The sequence below is a fragment of the Enhydra lutris genome, unplaced genomic scaffold (genome assembly GCF_002288905.1).
Source record: "Enhydra lutris kenyoni isolate GAN:26980312 unplaced genomic scaffold, ASM228890v2 scaffoldscaffold2, whole genome shotgun sequence".
NCBI lineage: Eukaryota > Metazoa > Chordata > Mammalia > Carnivora > Mustelidae > Enhydra > Enhydra lutris.
In genome coordinates, this window is record NW_019154086.1 from 18,165,087 (window position 1) to 18,192,545 (window position 27,459).

General features: G+C 41.6%; 1 protein-coding gene across 1 annotated transcript in view; it reads left to right on the plus strand.

Annotated features, from left to right (window-relative positions):
- Positions 1-542: 542 nt before the first annotated feature.
- The window catches only part of LOC111149950 (neutral cholesterol ester hydrolase 1), a 55,439-nt gene continuing 28,522 nt past the window's right edge, over positions 543-27,459 (plus strand). Inside the window, exon 1 of the mRNA XM_022507224.1 lies at positions 543-854. Coding sequence (XP_022362932.1) covers positions 717-854 — 138 coding nt within the window. The 5' untranslated portion in view covers positions 543-716. The remainder of the gene's footprint in view (positions 855-27,459) is intronic.

Below are 27,459 nucleotides of genomic sequence, written 5' to 3' on the forward strand. Positions count from 1 at the left end.
TTGGGAGATCCTTCAGGCTGTCACCTGTGTCCTTTTGACCAGTCCCATCAGTTTTGAGCACTTCCTTACCTTCTAGCACAACAGACTCAACTTGTACTTTACTTACCCCGGTCTTGGAATCACCCTCAGCCATCAGAGTCCTGGTTCTTTTTACTGGCGAATGAGATTTGAAACCAAGACTTGGATGCTAGCTAGGCTACTGGCCCGTCACTGATTGAACTATGGGAATTTAGTATCTTTTTCCAGCACTTATCAGCTAGAATTTATATTCCATTGCAAGTCTGGCTCTAGAAGACAGTGTAATTTTATTCTTCCTCAGTATCTCCATTGTGAGTCAGAGTGGCCCACGGGCTTTGCACACACAGAGAGACTCATCACACCGAAACTCTTCTGGGTTTTAGTTTGGGATCCTGCAGGAGCGAGCCCTTAGTTACGGGCGTGCAATACAGACCTGTGTCCTCCTGAGCCCGCTGTGCTGTGTCCAGCGCAGCCCGCTAGCGTTCTCAAACCCCGAGCGGCTGCAACACTTTGCAAGGACACCGAAGAGGAGGCACGTCAGCGCTCCCACTTCCTCCCGACACCGCCTCTGATTGGCTCCTGGGCGCATAAGAAACCCGTGAATGAGTGGCTGACCCTTACAAAAACTTGCCGGAGGTCTTTGGGTGGCACCGATCTCTCCTCCGCGTCCACCCGCGGGCACGCCGAGCCGGAGGAGGATGAGGTCGTCCTGTGTCCTGCTCACCGCCCTCGTGGCGCTGGTTGCTTATTACATCTACATCCCCCTGCCCAGCTCCGTGTCGGATCCCTGGAAGCTGATGCTGCTGGACGCGACTTTCCGGAGCGCACAGCAAGTGGTGAGACGCAGCCCAGAGCTGATTCTCTCTCCCTCCTCTTAAGTAATATTTGAAGGGGGAAAGCAAGATTTCCGGACCGCGTCCCACGAGAACGCATATTTTTCTAACGCAATTAGGCGATCGATTTTTAAGGTGGTTCAGTCTGGCGTTTTCGGGGCGTCGCATTTGCCTCCTTGCTAGCAGCCGGCTAGATCTGTATCTTCTCCTCTGCGTTGGTGGCCGCCAAGGTGAAGTTCTTGAATAGAATTTGACAACTATTTAACCCTTCGTCTGTCCTAAATATCCCCCCTCTTTCTTGGTTGGCAACGTCAAAATAAATAAATAAATAAATTAAATAAATAAATAAATAAATAAAAACACCTTTCAGCATTTTTATAAAATCTCCCCATTTTCCTTCTTCTGTAGGGGCCAGCAGAGAGTGAGTTAAATGTTTTAGGAAGGCTGTGGGAGAAAACAGGCTCTGATTCCTGGTCGTGTGCAGCCACCTTAGAAGCAGAAGCGGGCCCCCGCGATCTCCCGAGGTCCCCTGACTGTGGAGCTCTCTGTTCCTGGGGGCAGCTGGCAGGGCTCCTGCGAGCACTTGAGTAACCGCGGTGATCTCCCGTGATCTCCCGTGTCGTGCGTGGTGCTTATCAGCTCAGCCCAAGAAGGAGGCCAGGAGGCCTGGCTGCCGCTCCGAAGACCAGGCAGCGGAGGGGGCGGCAGCCGCGGTTCGCGTGATGCACTTGTTTTCTGCCTGCCATGCAGCATTTCTTTTCTGTCCTTGTTTGTCAAGGAGATCATCTTTGAGCCAGGATACTCCTGCTCACCTTGGCAGGGGAGCATTTCTGTCTCTTGTGCCATGGGGATGGATTTCTTTTACCCGTAGACAGTGCGGTGTAACTGCAGTTTATTCTACAGTAAGAGACATTAATTTTAGTGCCAGAGAATCTAAAATCTTAACTACAGTCTGCAGCCAAGGCGGGGTCCTATTATTCTAACCCTTCTTAATCTCAGGTTATTTTTGTAAGCTCCTTTTTTTTTTTTTTTCCTTTTTCTTTTTTTTCAGGAGTGACTAGAGAAAGAGAGAGAGAGAGAGAGAAAAAATCATGATTTTCCTAGCAGGCTGATGTTCCTTTTCCCTGTCCATTCTAATTGTGTGTAAAATCACAGAGTCTCTGAGGCTTTGTCCTATCAAAAAGCCCCTGAAGGAGGGTATTGTAGCACATTCCTACTTGGGATTTGTTGGTTTTTTTTTTAATTATTTTAAAAAAATTTTATTTTTAACTAACCTGTACACCCAATGTGGGGCTCAAACTCACAACTCTTGAGATTAAGAGCTACCTCTTCCACCTACTGAGGCAGCCAGACACCCCAGCGATTCGTTTTTCTTAAATTCAGCCATATTTTCTGTTCCCTGTTGTCTCTTAGGAATGGTTTATGAAGTTATAGATCTCCTTTCTTCCCTCCTGCTGACTGTAATGCTGACCTGGTGGAAGAATGAACATTCCCTTCTCTAGCGTTTGTCCCAAGAAAGGCGGTCTTCTTGCAGGAAGCCCTGAAGTCCCTCTCTTCCTTCAGAAATTATGTAATTTGGGAGTGGTATCCTTTAAAGTTCTTTTAAAGACCTTAAATTGTCTTTACCTGGGTGGGTTATAATGGCCTTCAACAATAAAAAGAAGAATGACTAGTTAGAGGAATAAGAAAAACATGAAAAAAAAAATCCAACTGCTATATTGGCTACAGAGATTTTTCTTAGTTTTCAGGTCACCAAAGGAATCTTCCCCATCATGTGTAATTTGGGAAAAGTCAGGTTCAGAGAAAAGCCATTCTTCCCCAACTATAGGCTGTCAACCCAACAAAGGCAAGACCTTTGGACCCAATGATCCTCTGTATAAAATGTGCCCTCAGCTGGCGTTTGGGACTGATACTGTGTGTAAAGCCAAGTCACAGAGATAAATAAGGTAACCAGTTATCTTCACCTGACACTGTGGCTTGAGAGTGGGTTTGCCCAGAAGTGGCTCTCATCACTTTTCCTCTAAATTGTGAAGTATCAGAAAGATTGTTCAGGCCACATGGTAGCATATTCTACCCATTAAAGCAATTTACTAATGTCACTTCAAATTGTGCCAGGGAAAAGACAAGGTGACTTGACACATTGTAAGTAAATACGAAAGCATGACTGCTGGAGGTATGCCTCCCTGAGTCCCATCCCAACCAGGCCACTTGCTGGCATCAAGGCCAGGCAATTTACAAACCTTCTCTGATCCTCTGTTTTCCCTGTAAAACAGGCTTAAAACCTACCTTACGAGGTTGCTATGAGGTTTAATAATGTATTTAGATGTCTGGAACTTCTAGTTATAACTCTAAGAGTTGTTACGAGGGTCCACTACAGATTATGGAGAAAATCTGTGGGATTGCCCAACCTTGTTGAAACAGTAAAACAAATGTAAACTGGAAGTGATTTATCTCATTGAAACCTGGGGAGCTACCACTAAATTGCATGGCATGAAGTTTGTTACCCAAGCAATTTTAGTTAGAGTTGATTTGCTCATTGACAAAAGCCTTTGAAGCTACTTCAGAGGTGAAGCTTGGCCTACTTCTTAGCACAGTCGGCACGTGCCCAGCATCAAGAATGATGGATGCTGCTTTTATTCTGTGTCATTGGCAAATGCTGCACCTCTTCCTGCCCATTCTTGTCTCCTTTATCTTGTGCAGGTAAGTCAGATAATTGAGATTTTGTTCACTGTACTTTGTCTTTCCTTGGGATCCTCCCATATAACCTAAGAAGAAAATACTTGAGATCTTTCTCTGAAGTCATTTCAAACACAGATGCTGCATTAAAATCCCCAAGGAGCTTTACAGATCCTGATGCCCAAGTTCTGTGCTTTATTCAGAATCTCTGGGAGGTGAGTCCCAAGCATCAGGAGCTCTAAAAGCTCCCCAGGTGATTTCAATGTGCAGTAAAATTTGAGAACCACTGCTCTTTAAGGTCAATCAAATGCATTATGGATCAAATAATCTATATTCCTTAAATTGCACTAGTTATCTTGCACACAGGTTGCTGGAAATGAGCCCTTTTACATTAGCATGGATTAGTTTTTCAGATTAGTTGATTGACACTTTGGCTGTAAGAATCTAAGGGGATAAAATACTAGTTAGGCAAATTACATTGTTATAGCAAAACCTTCATAAGATGTTGAGCTGTGGAAAAACATGAAAGGTTTGGGAAAGGCAGTGGAGAAGATTGGTCAGCAAGACACTAGGGGACAAAAGTAGAGAGTTGAGGGAGGTGCGTTCTGGAGACTGATTTCAAAATGCTATGTAAGGAAAAGTTTTTTCAAAATGGTAATCCTGGTACAGGTGGAGATACTGAGAACTGTGCACTGCTGATTTGGGCAATATGCATTGGAAATAGTAGAAGTAGGCTTATTCTTTGACCCAACAATCCCTCAGTATGAATTAATTTTGAGTAATCAGTGATATAGTCAAAACTATAGCTGTAGAGATCGAAACAGTTTGCAGGATTAGAAACCTTATTCAACTAGTCCAAAAGCACTACTTTTTTTTTTTTTTTAAAGATTTTATTTATTTTGAGAGTAAGAGAGAGAGTGAGTAGAGGGGCAGAGGGAGAGGGAGAGCCAGAATCTCAAGCAGACTCCACACTGAGTGTAGAGCTCAGCGTGGGGCTCCATCCTACAACCCTGAGATCATGACCTGAGCTGAAATTAAGAATCAGTCACTCAACCGACTGAGCCACCCAGGTGCCCCAGCACTGCTGTTTCATGAGAAATATGGGGGAACATTCACCAACCTTGTTTTGTTTTTGCAGCATGATTTAAAAAAAAGTGAAAGGAAGAAAAATAAGAAATTATATAAATTATGGAACACACATTTTTTAATACTATACAGTCAAAACATTTAGGTTGTAAAATAATGTTTAATGACCTACAAAAAATATGTACTTTATGTTAAGGGAGGAAATGCAACAAAAATATATAGTTCTGTATATCTATATACCAAAACATACAGATATGTACATCAGTAGCTATACCAGGCTATCTTTACTTAGAGAAAAGGCAGAAGGGTATAATTTAAAATATAATGCTTTTTTTCTGGTCCATCTTCAATTTTCATTTCTATATATTCTAGCTTTTCTATGAATGAGTGTAGTAATAAGAAATTGTTTTAAAAAGTTTTTATAGATTTCCTACTTCTAAAAAAAGGAATTGATATGCACACACATACCAATGTATTATTTTAGTCATTGTTCTATAAGAAAGTCAGATTTCTTTAAAAAAAAAAAAAAAAAAGCATCCCAGCTCCCCTGATACAGATATCACAGTGGCATGCTTCGTACGTAGTCACTTAGATGTGACACAGTTAGGAAGCCCACTGTGTGCAGTTTTAGGGAGATGCTAGAATGACCTAAAAGAACCTACAGCGTGGTAGAATGGAGAAGACATGTTAATATATAGCTATTAAGAAGGCAGCTGCTGACAGGCATTACTGAAGAGGCACAGTTTCAGAAGCTCATAGGAGGGAGAGGTTATGTACAGTTTAGAGGAAGGTAAAGATGGCGGCTAAAGGCAATAGGTGTCTGAAGGGAGCTCAGAGCAAGGGCTGGGTTTGGCTCACCTTGATCATTTCCCAATTTACTAATAACTCTACTATGTATCTTTTTTAAAAAAGATTTTATTTATTTATTTGAGAGAGAGAGAAAGAGCGGGTGCAAGTAGGGGAGGAGCAGAGGGACAGGCAGACTCAGAGAGGAGTACAGAGCCTGATGGTGGGGCTCAGTTCCATGACCTGAGGTCATGACCTCAGCCGAAATCAAGAGTGGATGCTTAAACAAATGAGCCACCCAGGTGCTCCTCTACTGTGTATCTTTTTGATGACATAATGTAAAACAGATGATTGAAATTGATAATTTTGCTGAATGTTCCCCTGTTTCTTCTGGATGACAGTGCTTTTGACCCAGTTGAACAAGGTTTTTCATCTTGTAAAATGTCTCCAAACGTCAAAATGCAACCTGGCTTCCCCGGGATGTTCCATGCATGAATGTGCGTTCAGGCTGTGTAAGTGTGTGGTTTAAATCCAGCTCAGCCGGATGCCATGCAGAACTCTGGGTTTGCTAACCTTTTTCATAACTGTTTGTGAACTGCAATGTTTCCTACTGTCTCGTAAATTTAACTTAACATTAGTAAATAGTAAATTTTGTCCGCTGCCTTCTAGACTTGTTGTGATACATATTTCTTCATTTAATTAAAGATTTCACCAATCACAATAATTCTGAACTAACTTGATGGAATTTTTATAAACACCTGCAGCAGAAATGCTTTAAGAATACTTTAGGGGCAGGGCATCTGGGTGGCTGTGTCCAGTAAGTGACTGACTCTTGATTTTGGCTCAGTTCCTGATCTCTGGATCATGGGGTCGAGCCCTGCATGGGGATCCACACTCTGTGGGGTGTCTCCTGGAGATTCTCTCTCTCTCTTTCCCTCTGCTCCTCCCTCAAGCTGTCTCTCTTTCTCTCTCTCTAAAATAAATAAATAAATCTTTAAAAAAAAATTAGGGCAGATTGATTTAGTTACCAGATGTGTTAGGCAATGCCCAATTTATAGTTTATTTTGTTATTTTTTCCTAGAACTCTATAAATATAGCCCTCAGCACAGGAATGCTATATTACTTTATTTTAGTGGGACGTTCTGTTTCTATCATGTGACTTGGGCTTGACCTGAAGACATTTCTGGGAGGTACAGAAGTGTGTTAATGCACAATTACTTGTTTTAAAATACTGAGTATATATTTTCACTGTCAAATGAAATGATATAGGAGATCATTACTTCTTTTCTCCATTTTATATTTATAAAGAATTAAGAAATGTAGTTGAATGTCTAAGTGGCAAACCTAGTTATATTCTCTACCCAGTTTGTGTCCTACTACGAAATTTTAACAATCTTTCAGTGTTTCCAAAATAAAACTAAAATCCTACCCTTTGGAAGTCATCACTCCTTCAATAAATAATAACCGAACACCAGTGCTAAGAACCGGCAAAACAAACATGAAAAAGACCCGTACCTAATCTCTAGCAGTTTACAATGACGCGAAGGGAAGATATATGCCTATTGACAGTTACAGAGGGTGTTCTTTTTTTTTTTTTAAGATTTTATTTATTTATTTGACAGGGACACAGCGAGAGAGGGAACACAACTGGGGGCAATGGAAGGGGAAGGAGCAGGCTTCTCACTGATCAGGGAGCCCTAGGCAGGGCTGGATCCCAGGACCCCTGGATCATGACCTGAGTAGAAGGCAGGTGCTCAACAACTGAGCCACCCAGGTGCCCCTACAGAGTGTGTTCTTGAATAACAGAGTTTTTGACAGAGGTTTCATGGGTTGCTCCAAGAGCCTGAAAAAGGACCTCTAACGTAGAACCAGGCCCCAGGCATTGAGGACTGTTTCCCCTTCACATTGGCATCTAATCTGAGTTACCAAGGTTGATTGTTTACAGAAAAAAAAAACAAAAAAAACAAAAAAAAAACCACCTGACAAAAAACTAACCTCTGTAAAGCACATAGTAAGCGGATGTTCTTACTCTCCTTCCCTTACAAAGAAGGAAACTGAAAATGCAAAGGAAAATAACTTGCACAAGATGACACAGTTTATGAGAGATTGAACTCCTGCCTGTCTCACTCTGAGCTCAAGAGCTTAACCATTGTACTAGCTGCCTTTCCACAGGAGCTGAGTGAACGAGATGCAGGAGAAGAGGAGGGTGGAGAAGGGAGGGTGGAAGGGCATTCCAATGGGAGAGGGACTGTGCCAGAAGGGACAGTCCAATGGGAGAGGATTATATAGCTAAGGAATTAAAGTGGTTTAGACTTCAGAGAGGTAAGGTTGGAGGGAGCCACAGACCAGATAACAAAGGGCTCTGTGGGCTGAGAAAGGGGCCACTGAAAGATTTTTCACAGGGAAATCACATAGTCAAATCTGTGTTCTAGAACAGTCTTCTCAGTGAAAGTGAGTGGAAAGTAGTGAAAGTAGTGGGAATGGATGTGCATAGAGTGAGAGTAAGACTGAGAGATCCTACAAGGGATACCCCCAGGGGGATACCAGTGGCGACACAGGATGTAGAGGCCTGCATTAAGAGAAATGAGACCCTAAAGGAACATGATTTCTTATTATATTTTACATTTATATAGCAGTCTAGATTTTACAAAAGGTTTCACTTAATCACCCTCTCTCTCTCTCTCTCTCTCTCTCTTTTTTTTTTCCAAAAAAATCTGTGTTTGGCAGTGCCTGGGTGGTGCCCTGGTTAAGCATCTGACTCTTGGTTTTTGCTAAGGTCGTGATCTCAAGGTCGTGTGATCAAGCCCCAAGTCCCACTCTGTGTTCAGTGTAGAATTTGCTTAAGACTCTCTCTGCCCCTCCCCTGCCTCTCTCTCTCTTTCAAATAAAATGAATAAATCATTTTTTTAAAATGTGTTCTAAGTTTTTTTGTTGTTTTTAGTTTTTGGTTGTTGTTGTTGTAGTTTTTAAGTAAGCTCTATGTGGGGCTTGAACTCATGATCCCAAGAAGAGTCACATGCTCCACCCACTGAGCCAGCCTGGTGCCCCACCCTTCCTTTTATTTTTGTAGTGAATAACTGGCTGTCATGAATTACTTCCATTTATCAAGTGAGGAAACTGAGGTTCAAAAAGGGTCAGTGACCTCCCCAAGATCACATGATTCATTTATATTGGCAAAACAGACACTAGAATCGAATGTCCTGGTTTCCTATTTTCCTGCTCTCACTTGCTGAGCCAGGCCGACCTAAAAACAAAGTCCTCCATGATGGATTTGCCCTTTTTGTCTCTAGTGCTGTCTCTGTGACCCACCCCTCGTAGCTGCAGCCAGGCACATAGGAGTGCTCATGATAACTTTGACACTAGCTCACTGAATCCTGACCTTTTTCTGATCGCCCCCAGTTAAATTAATCTTCAGTAGTGCTTCCCAACCTTTTTCCATGCCATAGACTCGATTATGCTTGTAAAAATATGCCAGAGGAAATTGGAGGAGATAAGGAGGGAATCGATCTGTATGGGCTTGAATGATAGAACTGGCAAGATTTATACAGAGGATTACACAAATGGGTCTCAAATAGAATATGGATGCTGATAAATCTGGAGTAGCTATAAAAAATGGTTTTGAGTTTTCACCTCCATGAAACATCGAAACATCAATGTCTTGTGGCCCACCTGTTGGGAAGCTCTCCCCCCTCTCCACAGTTTATAACTATTTAAGTACAAGTTTGTTATTATTGTTATTAAACATAGATAGATAGTCCCCAAGGTACATATGTATCTAGGTAGTCCTATAACTTATTGTCCAAACCAGGACATTTTTAAGAGTGCTAGGAGCTGCTATAATAATCATGCTGGGAAAACTACCCTAAACCAGAATTATTCCCAAACAGATCTGGACAGAGTTTCAGTCTGCTTTTATTTGGCTTGCCAACATTCAGCATAATCAAGTCAAAGTTGTAGAATGATTCCTGTTGTGCTCCCTGTTCTGCTGAAATCTGACTGTTAACCCTCCAGTGACCCACCCCCGTCATCCCTTCCCTCACCCCCAGGCTTCATGTCCCCTGCAATAGTGGCAGAATAGAAGTACTGACTTCCGTGATAGGCACATAGAGCCGGCCACAGTCAATCCCACATTGCGGTATCTAGCCTCAGTGTTCCCATGATGTCTGCACACTTGATACCTCTGCCTCCCATGCCCTCCCACCAGTGGACTTTAGCTAACATTCCACACATCTTTCAACACCCACTCAAAAAGCATCTCTTTTGGAAACTTTCCTTTTTCCCCAATCAGCCTTAATCTCTCTGTCCTTTATACTCTGCTGGCATTCACATGTGTGTGGCCCATTATGTTTCTTTCCTTAGGTAGATGTTTCTTTATGTACAAGCTCCCCACCAAATTCTAGGCTTTCTCAGCTATCATAGACATAATTCCCCTCTTATCCGTTTTAGGGTTTGGTTTTGGTTTGAAGATCATTTGTTATAGAGAAAACAAGAATTCATGGTTCTGCTTACTTTCAGTCTTCTGTATTACTTCACTTGCACCAAAGAGCAGACTTAGTGCTCCCATTGGCCTGTGACTCTGAACTTACCCCCAAAGGATTTTTTTGCTGCCCTTTGCAACATTTTTTTTTTTTTGCAAGCCTCACTGTTTTCTGGGTTTTTAACTGCCTCATATTATTTTTGCAAATTGATGCTTATTTTTGAATTTGTAATAAGTGTATCTGTCTGCTTCTTGTTAAACATTAGGCTCTCTCTTTAAAAGATCACTGGTGAAGGGGTGCCTGGGTGGCTCAGTGGGTTAAAGCCTCTGCCTTTGGCTCGGGTCGTGATCCCAGAGTCCTGGGATTGAGCCCCACATCTGGCTCTCTGCTCAGCAGGGAGCCTGCTTCCTCCTCTCTCTCTCTCTCTCTCTCTGCCTGCCTCTCTGCCTACTTGTGATCTCTGTCAAATAAATAAATAAAAATCTTTTAAAAAAATCCTTTATCAGAAAAGATCACTGGTGAATTCCCACATTCACTTGATACTGTTCTACCTTTCCCTTTTCCTCTTAAATGGATAATTGACGAATGCTTCATGAGAAATTAATTTGACTGACCCTCTTCTGTGCTGCCTGTCCCATAATATCGTCCATGCTCTGGGATTCACATTACCCTTTCTTTGACGGTTCTGAAGTCTACTCTTCTAAAATGCAAGATGTTTATCTCACTCTTCCTAGTTTATGCCTCAGTTCTAAGGGTCACTCTGTCCCAAGCTTGCAGGCCTTTCCATTTCATGGCACAGTTCTTCCCTGCTAGTGAGAAGTATGTCCATGGCAGCAATAATTCCTGTTTCCTTGACTTTCTTAGCAAGTCAGTTCGGCATGTATAAAATGATCTGCTTTTAATAGAATAAGATTGCTGGCAGATAAGAGTATAATATTGGATCCATTTACTGAATAAATAAACACAACCACTAGCAAGGTTAAATAACTGCTGGCTGTGAACGGGATCTGTTGGGCTCCATAGCCCTTTCTATGATATTCCATAGCTTCCTATTATGATTGTTCCTTCTTCCCTCCTTCCCTTCCAAACCCACACTCTGAACTATTTTGTATTAGTTGTTTGATCCACATTAAGAAAGCATCAAGCAGGGGCGCCTGGGTGGCTCAGTGGGTTAAAGCCTTTGCCTTCGGCTCAGGTCATGGTCCTGGGGTCCTGGGGTCCTGGGGTTCTGGGGTCCTGGGATTGAGCCCTGCATCAGGCTCTTCACTCAGTGGGGAGCCTACTTCCTCCTTTCTCTCTGCCTGCCTCTCTGCCTACTCTCGCTCAGTCAAATAAATAAAATCTTAAAAAAAAGAAAGAAAGAAAGCATCAAGGATGTAGCATGGATTTATGAATTTCAGTCCTAGAGGATTTTATGTATTATGCCTTCAAAATTTTAGTCCTGGAGGATTTTAATATATATTACACACTGGAGGGTTCTATGGTTATATAAGACCAGGAAATAATGAGTTAATCAGGATTTCTTTATTTACTTGTAAAACATTTCAGAATTCCTACCATACTAACATGTATTTTGAGTCTTGGAATATACAGTGAGTCCCAAAATTAACTATAGGTCTTCATTTTAGAAAAAACTTCATGATAGGGGTGCCTGGGTGGCTCCATTGGTTAAGCATCTGCCTTTAGCTCAGGTCGTGATCCCCGGGTTCTGGGATTAAGCCCCACGTCAGGCTCCCTGCTCAGTGCGGAGTCTGCTTCTCCCTCTCCTTCTGCTCCTCCCCTTGCTCATGATCTCTCTCTCACTTACTCTCTCTCTCAAATAAATACAATTTAAAAAAGAAAGCTTCATGATACTGATGGTGTTTTAACAATTTGGGAGACCATTTTCATAGTGCTTAAGAGCATGGATTTGGGGATCAAGGAGATCTGTGTTCAAATCCAGACTCTGAGCTATTCAAACTGTGTGACTTTGAAGAATGTATTTAACCTATGAGTTTGTTCCTTGATCGTGTAAATCGTTGTGATACTTAACCCATAATGGTATTATGAAGATTGCATGGGGTGGTGTGTATAAAGCTTTATTGTTTGTTGTCATTATCACACATTAGTTAATATGTAAAGGACTTGGGGGGCATCTGAGTGGCTCAGTCAGTCAAGCATCTGCCTTTAGCTCAGGTCATGATCTCAGGACCCGGGATGCAGCCCTGCATTGGGCTCCCTGCTCAGCTGAGAGTCTGCTTCTGCCTCTCCCTCTCTCTCTGCACCCCTCCCAACACCCCCCTCAATGCTCATGTTCTCTCTCTCACTTTTTCTCTCACTCTCAAATAAACAAATAAATAAAATCTTTTCAAGAAATAGGTAAAGGACCTGGAACAGTACCTGACCTAAGAAATATGTATAGTCCAGATCTGATTTTTTTTTTTAATTTATTTGACAGAGATCACAGGTAGGCAGAGAGGCAGGCAGAGAGAGAGGAAGGAAAGCAGGCTCCTTGCTGAGCAGAGAGCCCGATGCAGGGCTCGATCCCAGGACCCTGGGATCATGACCTGAGCCGAAAGCAGAGGCTTTAACCCACTGAGCCACCCAGGGGCCCCCCAGATCTGATTTTTATAACTGCCTGCAATATACTCCAATAGTAAAATACTGTTTTGTATTCTTTTATTTTCACTGTTACTCTTGTCAGTCTGCTACTGCTCTTACCAGCAGACTGGATTTCTGTATAGATATAGATCTTAACTTCAACTTCTGTTGGCTGTGGCTACGGTTTAACTACTGGCTTCAGCACTAACTAGTTGTGAGAGTAGCTGGGCAAGTTCCTTGAACTCTAACCTTAGTTTTCTCATCTATACAAGTGAGACAATGGTAGTGCTTCCCTTGAGGCTTGTTATATGGACTATATACAGTTGCATATATAAAATTCCTGCACAATGCTTGCTGTAAAGCAAGAACTAAAAACTTCTTCCTCTGGTTAAAGTTTTGGAGTCTGTGGGCTGAATTTGCTGATGTTCTAACTGAATAGATCTACAAATTATCATCCTCGTAGCTAACTCATACTGTTCTGTTTTGTCCTGTATATACTCAACCTTTTTAAGAATCCTGTAAGGTAAGTACTATTGCTATTCCTGTAAATGAAGAAACTGAGGCACAGAGGGGGTAGGTATCTTGCCGAAGTCACCCAGAGCCAAAACTCTAATTCAGGCACTCGGCCTTTGGAGTTGGTGCTCTAAAATTCAAAGGAATTGAATGTCTCTCAGGCTTTCACTGTCTTATAGCAAAGATTTCCACTGGAGCCTGCCAAGTTATCAATTCGTTTTAGAATATGATGTCACCTGAAAAAAGTTCCTTGGGCTTTAGGTCCCTAAGGTACAGTTGGTGACTTGACATTTTGTTATATAAATTAAAGTCCTTTATTTGAATTCTGTCCCAGTGGTGGGCCATCTTGCCACATCAAGAAAGTGGTAAAGAAGTACTTGCAAGGAGGGTTGATATTCTTAACAAAGGGCTTTGGATTTGCTCAAATGATTGCCATCTTTTGGACCTAGAGATCTGACCTGTACCTATGGAAAAGATGACTTTGACTTCTAAAGTTATTAAAGGCAGATGTCTTCAGTTGACTACCATAACAGAAGAAATTCATGATGGCCTCCTATCATTTGTTAACAACCATATACTGGGCGCTGTGGTGATAGCAGTTCACAAATCAGATGGCACTTGGCCTTCCTAGAACTACAGTCGCATGCCAAAAATCTGTGGCAAGAAAATATAGTGAATATGGAGAAACTTGTTGGCAGGCCAGTGGTAATTGAAATCCTGTAAAGGCATGAAATCCCCTATGGAAACAATGTTGAATGAGAAGAGAGTAGTTTTCGATCTGAGAAGAGGTGGTGTCAACAAAGGGGACAGAGCAGTCAGAGAACAATGAGGAAAACTGGGGAAATAAAGTGTCAAAGAAACCAGCAAAGAGTAGTACCAGGAGAGGGTGGTCAACTGAGTTGAATTCTCCTGAGAGACTGAGGGAAGTGAGGATGGAATGGGGCCCATCAGCTCTATATCCTGGTGTTCTCCTCAAAGTATCAGCCACAAATGCACTCCCAAGCAACTGCGAATTTTACATTTCAGGGTCTCGACCTATAGCCTGTTTGTTAGAATAATTTCAAGGATGTTGGCCAAAACTAATGTTTTGACTGATAATACTCATTATATTTAGCTATCATTTCTCACAGGAAATAGCAAAAATAAACTTTGTAGCTTATGATTTAAACCCGAATGGAAGTTACTGATGGATATTAATGAGATGCTAAATAGCTATATATAAAAATAAATATACAAGTTATATACATATAACTATTTAGTAGATTAAAAAAATATTTGTTTAAAAAAAATTAGGGACCCCTGACTGGCTCAATCACTTGAGCAGTTGACTCTTGAACTCAGGGTCATATATTTGAGCCCCATGCTGTGTATGGAGATTGCTTAAAAAAAAAAAAAAAAAAAAAAAAAGAATAAAAAAACTTTTAAAAAACTATAAAAGCAGAAAGAAAAAGTAAAATAGCTATTATGTTGGTTGGTTCATCTATATGACAACCTATTTTAAAATGTGGAATCTTAGAATCTAAGTAGTCTTTTCTGTCTACTTCAAAATGAGGTTCACATCAGATGAATAGTAAACTTATTCCCTTATAGATTGATGCCTATTAATTCTGTAGTTAAAAGTATACCATTAAAATGCTCATACTATACTTTTGTTAAGAACAATGGGCCAGGATTTTGTAGGACACACCATGTGCTAGGTTTGAACCTTAGTTAGCGACCACAGAAGCTCAAAACCAGTAGCTTGTCGATCTTATTTCCTCACGTAGCAAATTCAAATTGGCAAATTCTGCAACTTAACTGAAGATGTTTTGGATAAAAACAAGAACATTGTTATTGGTTATGTCTACAGAAGGAATCTGTTTGGCAGTGATTTTCAATTCCTCTAAAAACATGATTTCCCAACTCCATAAAAGCCTATTTTGGGGTAGATCGTAGAACTTTAACTGCTGAAAAAGTTGGACTTTCATTTGGGTGTTGTTAGTGTTCAAATGTCTGTATGCCATTCTCCTCCAACCCATCCATTTTTTGAGTCTGAAAGGATACAAAGAAACCATCAGACAGATGCGGAAGTAAGGGCATTCCCAGAAAATAGCAGGTGTACAATTCTGCAGTGGGACAGCATGGCGCCTACCGGAAGCTACTTCTATTGAGATTCTGAAAGGTGTAAGAAGTTTGAAGGAGACCTTTATGTACTGAACCATGGACAGAACTAGTCCCAGTCCTGTGTGAGGATCTATTTCGCTGTTTTAATTATGCAAGCTCTAGGTTAGCGAATAGTAAAATTATGAAAACATACAACAACAGTATTATTTTTTTCAAGAGTAAGTACCACTTGGTGAGATAAGCTTTAAACTACTTATTAAAAACATTGTTACAAACTGTAGAATAGCATTTAAATATTGGTGGCCAAATATGTCATTTGACTGAAAATTTATTTTGCTAGTGTTACTTGGTTTTTTGGTCTTAAACAAAGACTTTTGTTAAGTCAGTCTTTCCTGTTGTGTCCCCAGTGCACTGCTTCAGAAAACTCATTCTTTGTTTAAAGTTTAAAACAAACACTGCAGTTCTTGAGATCTGTGGTGCCTTCTTTGAGACAAATCTTCTTGCCTGCTCATCAAAGAGGTTGGGTCTAAGGTTAGAGACCTCTTGCTTTAACTACCTAGTCTAGTTTCTGTCTCATCCCTATTTCCCTCTTTTGCTACACCCTGTTCTTCCCCTCCACAGAACATTTGCTATTGGGAATTGCCTGTTTAATTCCTAAGTAATTCGTCTCCCTAAGTAATTCTGTCTTTCTTGCGAGGGTGTTAAGTCTGTGGGTTTCATCACCATGAACCCGACTCCTAAAAGTACCTGGCATGAAGTAAATGCATCTCTGCGGGTTGAATAAATGGTGACTGATCCAAAGTCCCTGGACAGCTTTTACTGTAAAGAGGGTAGTGAAAATGTCCTGACGGGAAGTTTTCCCCATACATCCCACTTGTCAAATAAGGCATCATCAATAGGACCAGCCGCAAAATGTGCTTGCTGCTGTTTTTATTTTGGGTTTTTCTTCAAAAAATTTTTAAAAGATTTTATTTATTTATTTGACAGACAGAGATCACAAGTAGGCAGAGAGGCAGGCAGGGTGGGTGGGAAGCAGGCTCCCTGCTGAGCAGAGAGCCCGATGCGGGGCTCAATCCCAGGACCCTGAGATCATGACCTGAGCCGAAGGCAGAGGCCCAACCCACTGAGCCACCCAGGTGCCCCTTTCTTCAGATTTTTTTTTAAAAATTCTAGGTAGTTAACATGCAGTGCAATGTTGGTTTCAGGAGTAGAATTTGGCGATTTATCACTTATATCCAATACCCAGTAAATGTTCTTGCTTTTGCCCTGGATTCCTGTTCCTCTTCATGAAAAGCCCAAATAGAAGAATGATAAGGGGTAAGCTGCCTGCTTTTTTCAGAAAGCAAGAACTTAAAAGCAATAATGAAAGGAAACATAATCTGCACTATATTAATCCATTCACAGTTAGACTGAGCACATTACCTCCCAGGCAGTGTGCCCGTCTTAGGGGAACAAGGTGAAGGAGGCAGATGTTACATTATCACCATCTGTTTCTCCAAGTATCGAAAGTAGAAGCTTGAACCAAGAACTAGAGAGGGTGGAGGCAGGAGTGACTGTCTGGGGAGTGACTACAGCAGGGTGCCGCAGAGGAGGGGACATTTGCAATAGATCCTGAAGGATGATGAACATGGGTTTGGTTGTGAGAGGAAGAAGGAGAAATTCCAATAACGGAACCCTATGGTTCAGCCTTCTGGATCTTTAAGGAAGGGATGTAATGCATGGGGCAAGACGGGCTGTGCGAGTACAGGTGTGTACAGGGAAGTAGTGTGTAGGAATTGGAGTAGGTGAAAGTTGTGTTTATGCAGTAGGTGGAGAATGTTGCTGTGAGTTGTATAATCTCCAGCTGTCAGAACTGCTTGAAAACTTTTTCCCATGGAAGCAAAATTCCTTGAGTAAATTAGAGGACTGAATAATTATTTTTGATATACCAGAAGAGGTATATAATTATGCTATAGAAAATGTGGAAAATAGAAAAACTTGACCTCCGTCTCACCTTAACACAGCCTCCATTTGCTTTTTGTCGTATTTTCTTCCAGTCTCTTTTTGTGTATGTGCTGGCTATCACACTATACATAGAGTTTTACACACAAATTATTTTACTTATCATTTACCAGGAGGATTTACCATATCATTACTGTTTAGTAGTCCCCTCCCTTTGGAATGGATATATCAAAGAGCATGCGCCATTTTTAAGCTATTTCCCTAGGACCAGATACTTAGACTAGTTACTTGCTATAAGCATAGTTACTAGCTACTTATAAGTATAGTTAGTTACTATAAATTTCTATAAGTATATCGTTACTATAAGTATAGTTACTAGTTACTTGCTCTAAGTATAAATGTTACAGTGAACACATTTGAGTATATGATCTTTTTGTTTTTAGGGTTTTTCCTCAAGTGATTGCCCCAAATTAGAATGATCATATCAAAGGGTATAAATATTTTTACAAGTCTTATTTCTTATTTTCAAGTTGTTTTTCCTGCATATGGTTAATAGCAATGTGAGAGAATGCCAGTTGTTTTATACTCTTTCCAACATGAACTTTTGGACAGCGGACCATTGAACAAAACAGGTTTGAACTTCACATTTCTTCTTATACATGTTTTTTTTTTCAGAACATACTATAAATATATTTTTTCTTCCTTATGATTTTCTTAATCACATTTTCTTTTCTCTAGCTTACTTTATGGTAAGAATGCAGTATATAAGACATATAACATATGAAATATGTGTTAGTCCATCATTATTGGTAAGTCTGCTGGGTAACAGTAGGCTAGTAGTAGTTAAGTTCGGGGGAGCTTTGGTTTTCAGTTTACGTGAGGATTGTTAGCTTCCACCCTGCTTATCTTGTAGGACCCTATATGTCTAGAGCACCTGTAAGTGTTTATCATATCTGTCAATCTCAAGGAGAAGGATCAGTGACCCTTAGCATATTACTGGGCACCTACCCTTATAACACCCAGTTATAAATAGCCCACTTCCAGGCATCCATGGAGGGTGGTGGGGAAGGAGACAGTACTTAGGCAGCCTGGACTTTCTTTCATACTTATACTCCATCGTATTATATTATATTCTCTTTAACATATTTCCCTTTTGAAAAAAAAAAAAAAAAAGGTGGTGCACCAGGGTGGCTCAGTTGATTAAGCTTCCAACTCTTGGTTTCAGCTCAGGTCGTGATCTCATGGGTTGGGGATCAAGCCCCCATTGGGCTCTGAGCTCAGCGGGGAGTCTGTTCGAGATTCTCTCCCTCTGCCTCTCCCCCTGCTTGTATATGCTCTCTGTCTCAAGTAAATAAATTAAAAAAAAAAAAAAAAAAAACTGTTTCCCTTTTGTTTTCTAACTGTAACTCAGTTTATTTTCTCCATAAAATTAATCTTTATCCCCCATTTCTTTTGTAATCCCTTAAGAATGACTATAATTACCTCTGACAAGAAGATTACTTAAATTAGGGATAAGGAAATCTGTGTGCTTTGAAGGGAAAAGAAATTTTATTTTATTTAATTTCAATTTTATTATTGCTTTGAAAGGAAAAGAAATTTTAAAAAGAAACAAGTACATCCGTCCCTGTGTCCTCGAGAGAACCCATAAGCCCCACTCAGATCTTCCATGTCCATTGTCATTGCTCTCTAAACTGCTTCTATGTACCATTAGAATCTAAAATACCAAATAAACAAAACCCACAATCAAATATATCTAATTTTATGTCTTGGTTTTATTTATTGTTATCCAGGTTTAGAGTTAGAATACTGCCAGTCGGGCATATTGCTTGTATGAGGTCTGAATTTCAGACCACCAACTTGAGAGCCACAGACTGACCTGCAGATATAATATTTTTGGTCCACATTGTATATTAAACATCTTTTTTTTTTTTTGAGTGTACTTATTTATTTAAGTCATCTCTATACCCAACATGGGACTCGAGCTCACGACCCCGAGTTGAAGAGTTGCATGCTCTTCCAATGGAGCCAGCCAGGCACCCCTGTATATTGAACATTTATGAAGTCATTGCCAACACCTAAACTTCAGAATATTTCACTTAACAATCTGGTCTTCCTTCTTCTCTTGAAAGAATCAGATCATCTGGCGACAGTAGGCCAGAATTTCCGTACCACACAATCACCTAGGGAGCGTCCTTATTCGAGGCCTTGTTTCTCCAGGTTGCTACAAGCCTCCCATTCCCTGATGACTTATAACCTCATTTGCCTTGTTTTCCTCATTTGCATTTTCTGCTCTGGCCCCTGAAGACATGTGATTAAGACTTCTACAATGTTTAGTGTTGCATAGAAGTTGGCTAACTGAGGCAACGCAGCACAGCCCTATGTTCTAAATGGATGTAGGGTCAAGCTGAAATAAGATCAAACATCCACCCTTCTCACCTTCCTCCACTGGAACACTACGGGAACATTTGTAGTCTGTCCCCAACAAAGGGTTGGACACTAGACATGCTGAAGACCAGAAAGAACTGGATCCAGCAGAGGAGAAATAATACTTAGAATAACACTTAGAGAGTAGCCCCTGCCTGGGACTCAGAGCTGGATTGAGGCCCTGGTTCTGGCCCCCAGACAGAGGGAGTTTTCGGTAAATCATTCAAATTCAGTTTAAGTTTTGATTTCTAAAACAGCAGAGTTGGACCGGGTAAGGCGGTACCAAACCAGTTTTAAGGGGAGTTAATAGATATGAGGACATTAAAGAGTAAGCAGAATTCAATAAATTTCTCTTTTATGTCAGAGACTTGTCAGTGTCTTAAAAAGCGGGACTTTTTTTATTTATTGGGACTGTCTATGGAAAGAATTGATATATAGTATTTCCCAAGGTTATTTAATCAGAGTACCACAGAATCCTTCATTCTTTGTTCTCTGTGCAAAATTATCTCCTCAAGGTGCTGTTTGATAGAACTCAGCTTGAAGAAGGCACTTTGAGCTTTCCTTTCAGCTCTAACTTTCTAAGTATGTAAGCCAGAGATGTAAAAGAGAACTCAGGATCAGGTAATGGGACATGGTGAAAAAGACTGCAGATCCTTGGGGTGCCCGGGTGGCTCAGTCGTTAAGTGTCTGCCTTCAGCTAAGGTCATGGTCCCAGGGTCCTGGGATTGAGCCCCACATTGGGCTCCCTGCTCAGCGGGAAGCCTGCTTCTCCCTCTCCCACTCCCCCTGCTTGTGTTCCCTCTCTCGCTGTGTCTCTGTCAAATAAACAAATAATTTTTTTTTTTTTTTTTTAAAGATTGCAGATTGTGAGGACTTAGAAAGATGCTGGTGAAATGTTGATGCTCCAGCTCTTGGTCTGGGAGGCAGGTGGAACAGTAAAGTGGAGAGGGTGGAGTTAAATCCACAAAAATAAATCTGGAGTTAAGAATTTTGCTATGAAGGGAAAGAGAAAAGTTAGTGTCTCAAAAACTTTCTGAGGTCAATTGGAACTTTTTTTGATAGAGATGTAGTAAAAACAAACAAACACAAAACAAAACAAAACAAAACAATTTGTAGCCAGATTCGCTGACCTGGGATCTATTTCAAACATGTCAGTAACTGGATGATTTACAGTTTGTCACTCACCCTCTGGGCATCCATTTCCTCAATGTTCAAAGAAGACAGACTATATAGGTAGGCGCTTTAATGTTTTAAAATTATACTTTTATTTGCATCTCATTTAAGTTAGTAAGGATTGAGTCCTTCAGAAGGGGATTTGGTGAGGAGAAATGTATAAGCAAAGGAGGGCTGAGACCTAGATTAGAGAGAATTAGGTCAAGAGAGGTACATCATAAGCTCTTAGAGGCTAAGTCTTTAACGGTACTCTGTGAAACTGTGAGTTCCAACTACTGGGGTTTCTCTATAGTATTGCACATAGACTCAAAGGTATTTGGTTGGCTTCTTATGTTAACATGGCTTAATTTCCCACTGAAACCCACCACGCATCTGAACTGGATTGAGTTATCATTCACTGCTTAAGAAGTTGATTTATTTGACTAGCTTTCCCAGATGTATAGGTTTTTTGGTTAATAGCATGAATGATAACATGCTGTTAGTCATTTGGATAATTGCACTATGATGAACTGTTTCCAGTTTTGTGTGTAGTCTTGTGCTATTTTCTAGATTTGATTTTTTGGGGTATTTACCAAGGTAAAATTAGTTTTAGTAATCATAAGATTATGAGACATAGTAATGTATTTCTCAGTAAATAATTTCAGATGTATGGGAAGCACCATAGTATTTCATTTTCAAGTGTTAAATGTATACTTTTAAGTGTGATTTTGGACACTCATTCATTCCACAAGTGTTTGTTGCACACATACTATATGCCAGGCCATGTACTAAGAGCTAAGGATGAAACAGTGAACAAATGCATTATTATTTTCTTTATGACCTGTGTGGATGTGTGCCTAGCTTCAAACAAAGAACTGCTACCTATGCTAACATTAACTCCCTCATTCATTTTTATCTGATGATTCTATTAATTTTAAGTTATGAAAGAATGATAAGATGGTAACCTTCAGCAAAGTTTTACCAGTAGAAAAATATGCCTGGTCACCCTATTTATCTAATATATAACATAAGAGGAAGAAAATGTTTGATAATACTAAATTTTATTTATTTAAAGATTTTGTTTACGTCAGGCGAACGTGATAACCACTACACTACGGAAACTATTTGTTTACGATAATACTAAATTTTAGTAATATCACAGTGGCCAATAACCTTATACTTATGTTTCTTTATAAATTGCTGGGTGACATACAATTCAAAACCCACAAAGAAACTAATGGTCTTTAAATTAAATGTGTTCTGGGGCACCCAGGTGGCTCAGTGGGTTAAAGCCTGTGCCTTCCGCTCAGGTCATGATCCCAGGGTCCTGGGATCCAGCCCCACATCAGGCCCCATGCTCAGCGGGGAGCCTGCTTCCTCCTTGCTCTCTGCCTACTTGTGATCTCTGCCTGTCAAATAAATAAATAAAATCTTTTAAAAATTAATTAAATGTGTTCTTCCTGAAAATTCTTAACTGCTATGTGCCAGTTTATCCTCAAGCAAAATTTGATTATGCACCATTTTATATTTACATAGGAAAATGATGAAGGCACCACTAGGGCGAGCACATTTAAACCTAGTATACTGCTGGGCTGGAGGCTGGGGCACACTCTTGAGGATTGGTGGTTTTCCTGGCCTCAATGACAGGAGTGTCCTGATCACCACACAGGCCTCCTCTCTTCTGAAGTGTAAAGTTGATGGTCTCTGGGTTACAAAAAAAAAAATAGCATTTTTCTTGAGTTACGCTTTATCTACACTGGGACATTTCAGGGCTAAAGGAGTTGAAAAATTAAGCGTTGAGGAAATGTTGAGTTTGGGCTTGGGTGTGCATGTGTAGTGTGATAGCACAATGAAAGGGTTTCAAAATGAAATTCTTCACTTCATACCTACTTGACAACTTTTATAAGCCCCAATTATTTTTTAAGATTTTATTTTTTTATTTATGTGAGAAAGAGAGCGGTAGAGCACAGTGGAGGGGAGGGGGAGAGGAAGAGGAAGAAGCAGACCCACAGAGCAGGGACCCCCATGCGGGGACCGTGCCAGGCTAACCCCAGGACCCTAGGACCATGACCCAAGCAGAAGGCAGACCTAGCCTACTGAGCCATCCAGGTACCGCTATAAGCCCCAGTTTTCAATCCTCATAGAAGAGATCATGAAAAACAGTCTCAAGTTTAACTCCTCTTCTCCACCACCTTTGGATAGATTGTGTTGAAAATGAAAATCGAATTTGAAACTAAAGGGCTGGCCAAGACCTGATTGCTTTCAGTTAATATTATTTAGCAATGTCAGAATAGGTTGACATTGTTATTTTGCTATTATATTTAGTGTTTATATCACATCATTATATTGTTTATTTTTACATATTTTAAAATATTTTAGTTTTTTTTTTTTAAGAGAATTTATTTATTTTTTTTTTTTTTAAGATTTTATTTATTTATTTGTCAGAGAGAGAGAGGGAGAGAGAGCAAGCACAGGCAGACAGAATGGCAGGCAGAGGCAGAGGGAGAAGCAGGCTCCCTGATGAGCAAGGAGCCCGATGCGGGACTCGATCCCAGGACGCTGGGATCATGACCTGAGCCGAAGGCAGCTGCTTAACCAACTGAGCCACCCAGGCGTCCCTAGTTTCTTTTTTATGTATATACTTTTTCAATTTTCTTTCTCCTTTTTAAAATTTATGCCCCTTCTTATTTCTCTGACTCTTGAGACACTGCAGAGTGGGGATCTTCCTCATTAGACTGGACCTCATCTTCTTCCTCTTTGTCCTCCTGCTCCCACTTGGTCAGGTCCTCGGCCTGTAAGATCCACCCGTATCCCTCCATCCTCGGTGAGCTCATGGATTTTGACAAGTAGGATCTTAGCGATGTCATGGTACCTCTTTACCAGAGACTGCAATTTTCAGAACATTTGGCCTCTACCTGATCACGCCGCTCCTAGAGCTGAGGGCAAGGACTGGGCCTCTCCCAGAGCGAGGCTGGCTCTCACATAAGGCATTCTGAGGCTTTGGTGCGCTCTCTCCTCTCTCCTCTCTCCTCCCAGAGAGGCCTGGGCTGCTCTGCCAAACGCCCAGCGCGCCGTCAGTCTCCACTCGTCGCTCCGCCTGCCCGCCTGCCTTCCGTGACCTCCTGGCGGGGCTCCAGAGCTCCCAGCTTCCTGGGTCGGCCTTGCTGGAGGGCGGGCGTGAAAGGTGAAGGGAGCTAGCAGGCCGCAGGCTCTGGGGGAAGGGCGAGGCCCCCCGCTGGGAGTGGCCGGCGGATCCTGGCGGGAGTTGCTGGGCGCGGCGGGCCGGTGACTCAGCGCCAGCGCCAAACCCGCGGCTGCGAGAGAGGCCGGGAAGGTGATCCCTCCCCTGGCCTTTGTTCCCTGTTCCATGTGTCCGGCAGCGTTCCGGTGACCTGACGCCTTCTCCGCAGCGCTTCAACCCCGCCTCCGCCTGCACGCCCGCCTCGGGGCCTGTGCACGCCTGCGGCCGCAACCGGGTTTCTGCTCCCAGAGTCCGCGGGGGGAGACAGACACAGACCAAACCTCGTACGGGGAACCGAGAGGGGCGGCAGCGGAGACGCGTCCAGGCCACGTCCGCACACACAGCCTGGCAGAGCGGAACAGTTCTCTGCGGAGCCGGGGCTGCTGGGGCGGGGGGGCCTTCACAGAGGAGGAAGGGGCCTTTCAATCCGGAGGGGGGCCCGCAGTGCCTTCAGACCTTCTGGGGCGCAGGCCTGCGCTTAGCAACATGGTCCCAAACTGTTCACCCATTACCGTCGCCAACAAAATCAGTAACAAGAGCTGTCTACGGGCATCTTGCTAGAGGGGCACCTGGCTAAAGGGGCGCCGAGCTGCCTCAGTCCGTAGAGCACGTGACTCTTGATTTCGGGGTTGTGGGTTCAAGCCCCTCTTCTGGTGCAGAGCTGGTCTGAGAAACAAACAAAATTGGTTTAATGAAATGCTGTTTTACACTTTGAACTAGACCAGTATTTCTCAATTTAAAGTGGGATAAAAACCTCCTGGAGAGATTCCTAAGTCCCACCCTCAGAGGTATTAATTTAATAGGTAGAGTTGGGGCCTAAGAATTTGCATTCAGGTCCTGCTAGTCTGTGGACCATCCTTTGAATAGCCTTGGGTTAGACAACTTGTATGATTGCTTAACGAAGAGATACGAGATAAAACTAGTTCTTAATAACCTCTTAAAAACAGGTGGATTTTTAAAATCAATGATTTGCTAATCTATCAGTGAGCCAGGCTCCTTTTGTGTCTTCATTTAGGAGCTCTTTTAGTGGAGCCATACTTTGGCTTCCCTGGGTTTTGTCCTGGGGATAGGATAGGGCGGGGAGGGAGAACAGATGTTCTTAAAAAGTTACTGTTACGCTGAAAAATAAAAAAAAAATAAAAAAAAAAAAGTATCCTAAAGACCAGAGGCAAAATCATCAAATGAAGGCTATTTCAGTACATTAAAATATGGTGCCAATCCTATTCTTCGGGCCGCAGAACAGTAGTCCCTCCAACCTTTCCAATAAACCTTGTTTTTCTGTACCTTTGTGTGTTACTGCATTATTCCACTGTATGGAATGTCCTTCTCCCCCTTTTCTCCTGCCAAATGATTATTTGTTCTTAGAGACACGGCTTGAATGTCACCAATGCTGTGGACACATTGCAGTCTCCTGGATAGATATTATTATTTCTTTTTCTGTGTATGTATTCCTGGTACTTATCACAGTATCACATTGTATATATCCACCTTATACAGTGTCAGCCTCTTAAGGATGGAACCTATGTTTGTATTTCCCCTTATCTCCCTACTAGTCTTGGTGTCTGATGTACAATAAACATTCAAATGTTTGTTGAACAAGTGAGTGAAAAATAGATCCATACCCTTTTCCTTGTAGTGGGATATCTAACATGTAAAAACACCTCAGGAAGGGAATACAGTTATCTGGTGTAGAGATACTTTTATTTAAGCTTAATATTTTAGGGGCATCTGGGTGGCTCAGTTGGTTAAGCATCTGCCTTCAGCTCAGGTCATAATCCCAGAGTCCTGCATTGGGCTGAGTCTGCTTCTAACCTCTGCCCTTCCTCTTATCCTCCATTCGTGCCCCCCTCTCTCTCCTTCTCTCTCTCAAAAACAAAATCTTTTCAAAAATAAACAATATTTTAGATATTAAACACACTGGATTTGCTTGTTGTAATTGTGGATCTTGACTAAATGTTTATAAGGAGTTTATAAGGAGTAAATTTTTTCTGTTTCCTGAGAAGCCTCTCCTGCGGCAGAGATAAAAACCTCCATCCTGTCCCAATGGCCTGTGCCTTCCTCCTTGAGCCTCTGGGAATGATGGGCCAAGGAATGACTGAGCTACATTAACTTGAAACTGTTGGCTATAGAAATTCCAGTTGCTGTAAATCTTTTGTACTGTTAGTTTTCTTAGGCGTCATTTAAGTTGGCAAACAGGTCCTGCTAACCAGCCTATCAGATCTGCTGGCAAATATACCTCTAGCAGAGTGGAATTTGAGATACATTTCATGACCTACTTCCCTTCCCCACCCTGATTTTAAACCTTTCACTCGTAGGTATTCAAAACCTGTGTGTTGGGAGAGGTTTGGCTTTAAATAATGGTATGGTTAGTGATTTTCATCTGAGCTCTATTATCATTGAGCATGATGGGTCGGTCATTTGGGCTTTTGGGTTCCAGTACTTGCTTTATCACTTTGAGCTTTATGATCCTGGGCAAGGCATTTAACTTCTTTAAGCCACAAATGAGCATAAAATACGTGTAATACCTGCTCTTCCTATTTTACAGGTCCTTTCGAGATTCAAACTGGTGAAAGTTCAAGTGGTCATAAACTGCAAAGCATTGCACAAAAGAGTATTATGATTTTTATTATTTATTACATGTTTTATATAGTATGCATTAATTTATTATAATCGCATTCTGCATATACACAAATGCAAGTATTTAATCTTAATTTATTATAATCATTATCTGAAGCTGGCCCTTCAGACATCTGTAGATATCCATAAAAATCATTTGCTTTGTATCTTTTGGATTTATATGCCATTTAGGAAACAGTTTTCAAAGGTCACATCTAATTTGCTGCTTCCCGCACTTTACCTAAAGCAGAAGACTACCCCAACTTGTGGCTTATCCTGCGTAACTAACACACTTGTAAAGTCAGGCCAAAGGCATGAGTGGGCCAGCTCTGAACTGTCATATAGCAGAAGGGAGTTTGGGAGGTTTTGCTGTGAAGTCTCATTCTTTTGTGCTGCCTTTAGTCAGCTGCTGTTTGGAACACTCAAATGAAAACAAATACTTCTTGTCCTGTCCATCAAGGGAGGCTTTTAGCAGCTCGAGGAGCCTCATGAAGGATATTTGTTTATGACCAGCTGTACATGGGGCACTGGCAAAAAATTTTGATCCCCAAGACTCAGACCTTGTCTGCCCCAAGGAGCCCACAATTAGTTACTGCTATTATAGATAACAGAAATGTGAATAAAAAAGAACGCAAAGTAATTTTTTAAAGTCTCATTTCAACAGTCCTGGGTGTGTGTATGGAGAAGAGTGAGATAGGAACAGGACCGAGGAAGAGGTGTTCCCAGAGAGAGAAATGCGCTGGTGAGGAAGAGCTGGAGGAAAGGGGATGTGGGGGGTGCCTCTTCAGCCCGAGTGGTCAAGGCCAGACTGTGCTAGAGCAGCTGATCCTGGGTGAGTCATGTATCCTATTCTTTCTAGGCCCGAGTTTCCCTTTGTGTGATAGGGGAGACAATGTTCATTCCAGATATAAAATCTTCCAGTTTTCTGGTGCAGGTTCGAAACTACATTGACTTGAGTGTCAGTTGAGGGTGGCGGTTAAGGGTTCTGGAACTGATATGTTTGGTTCAAATC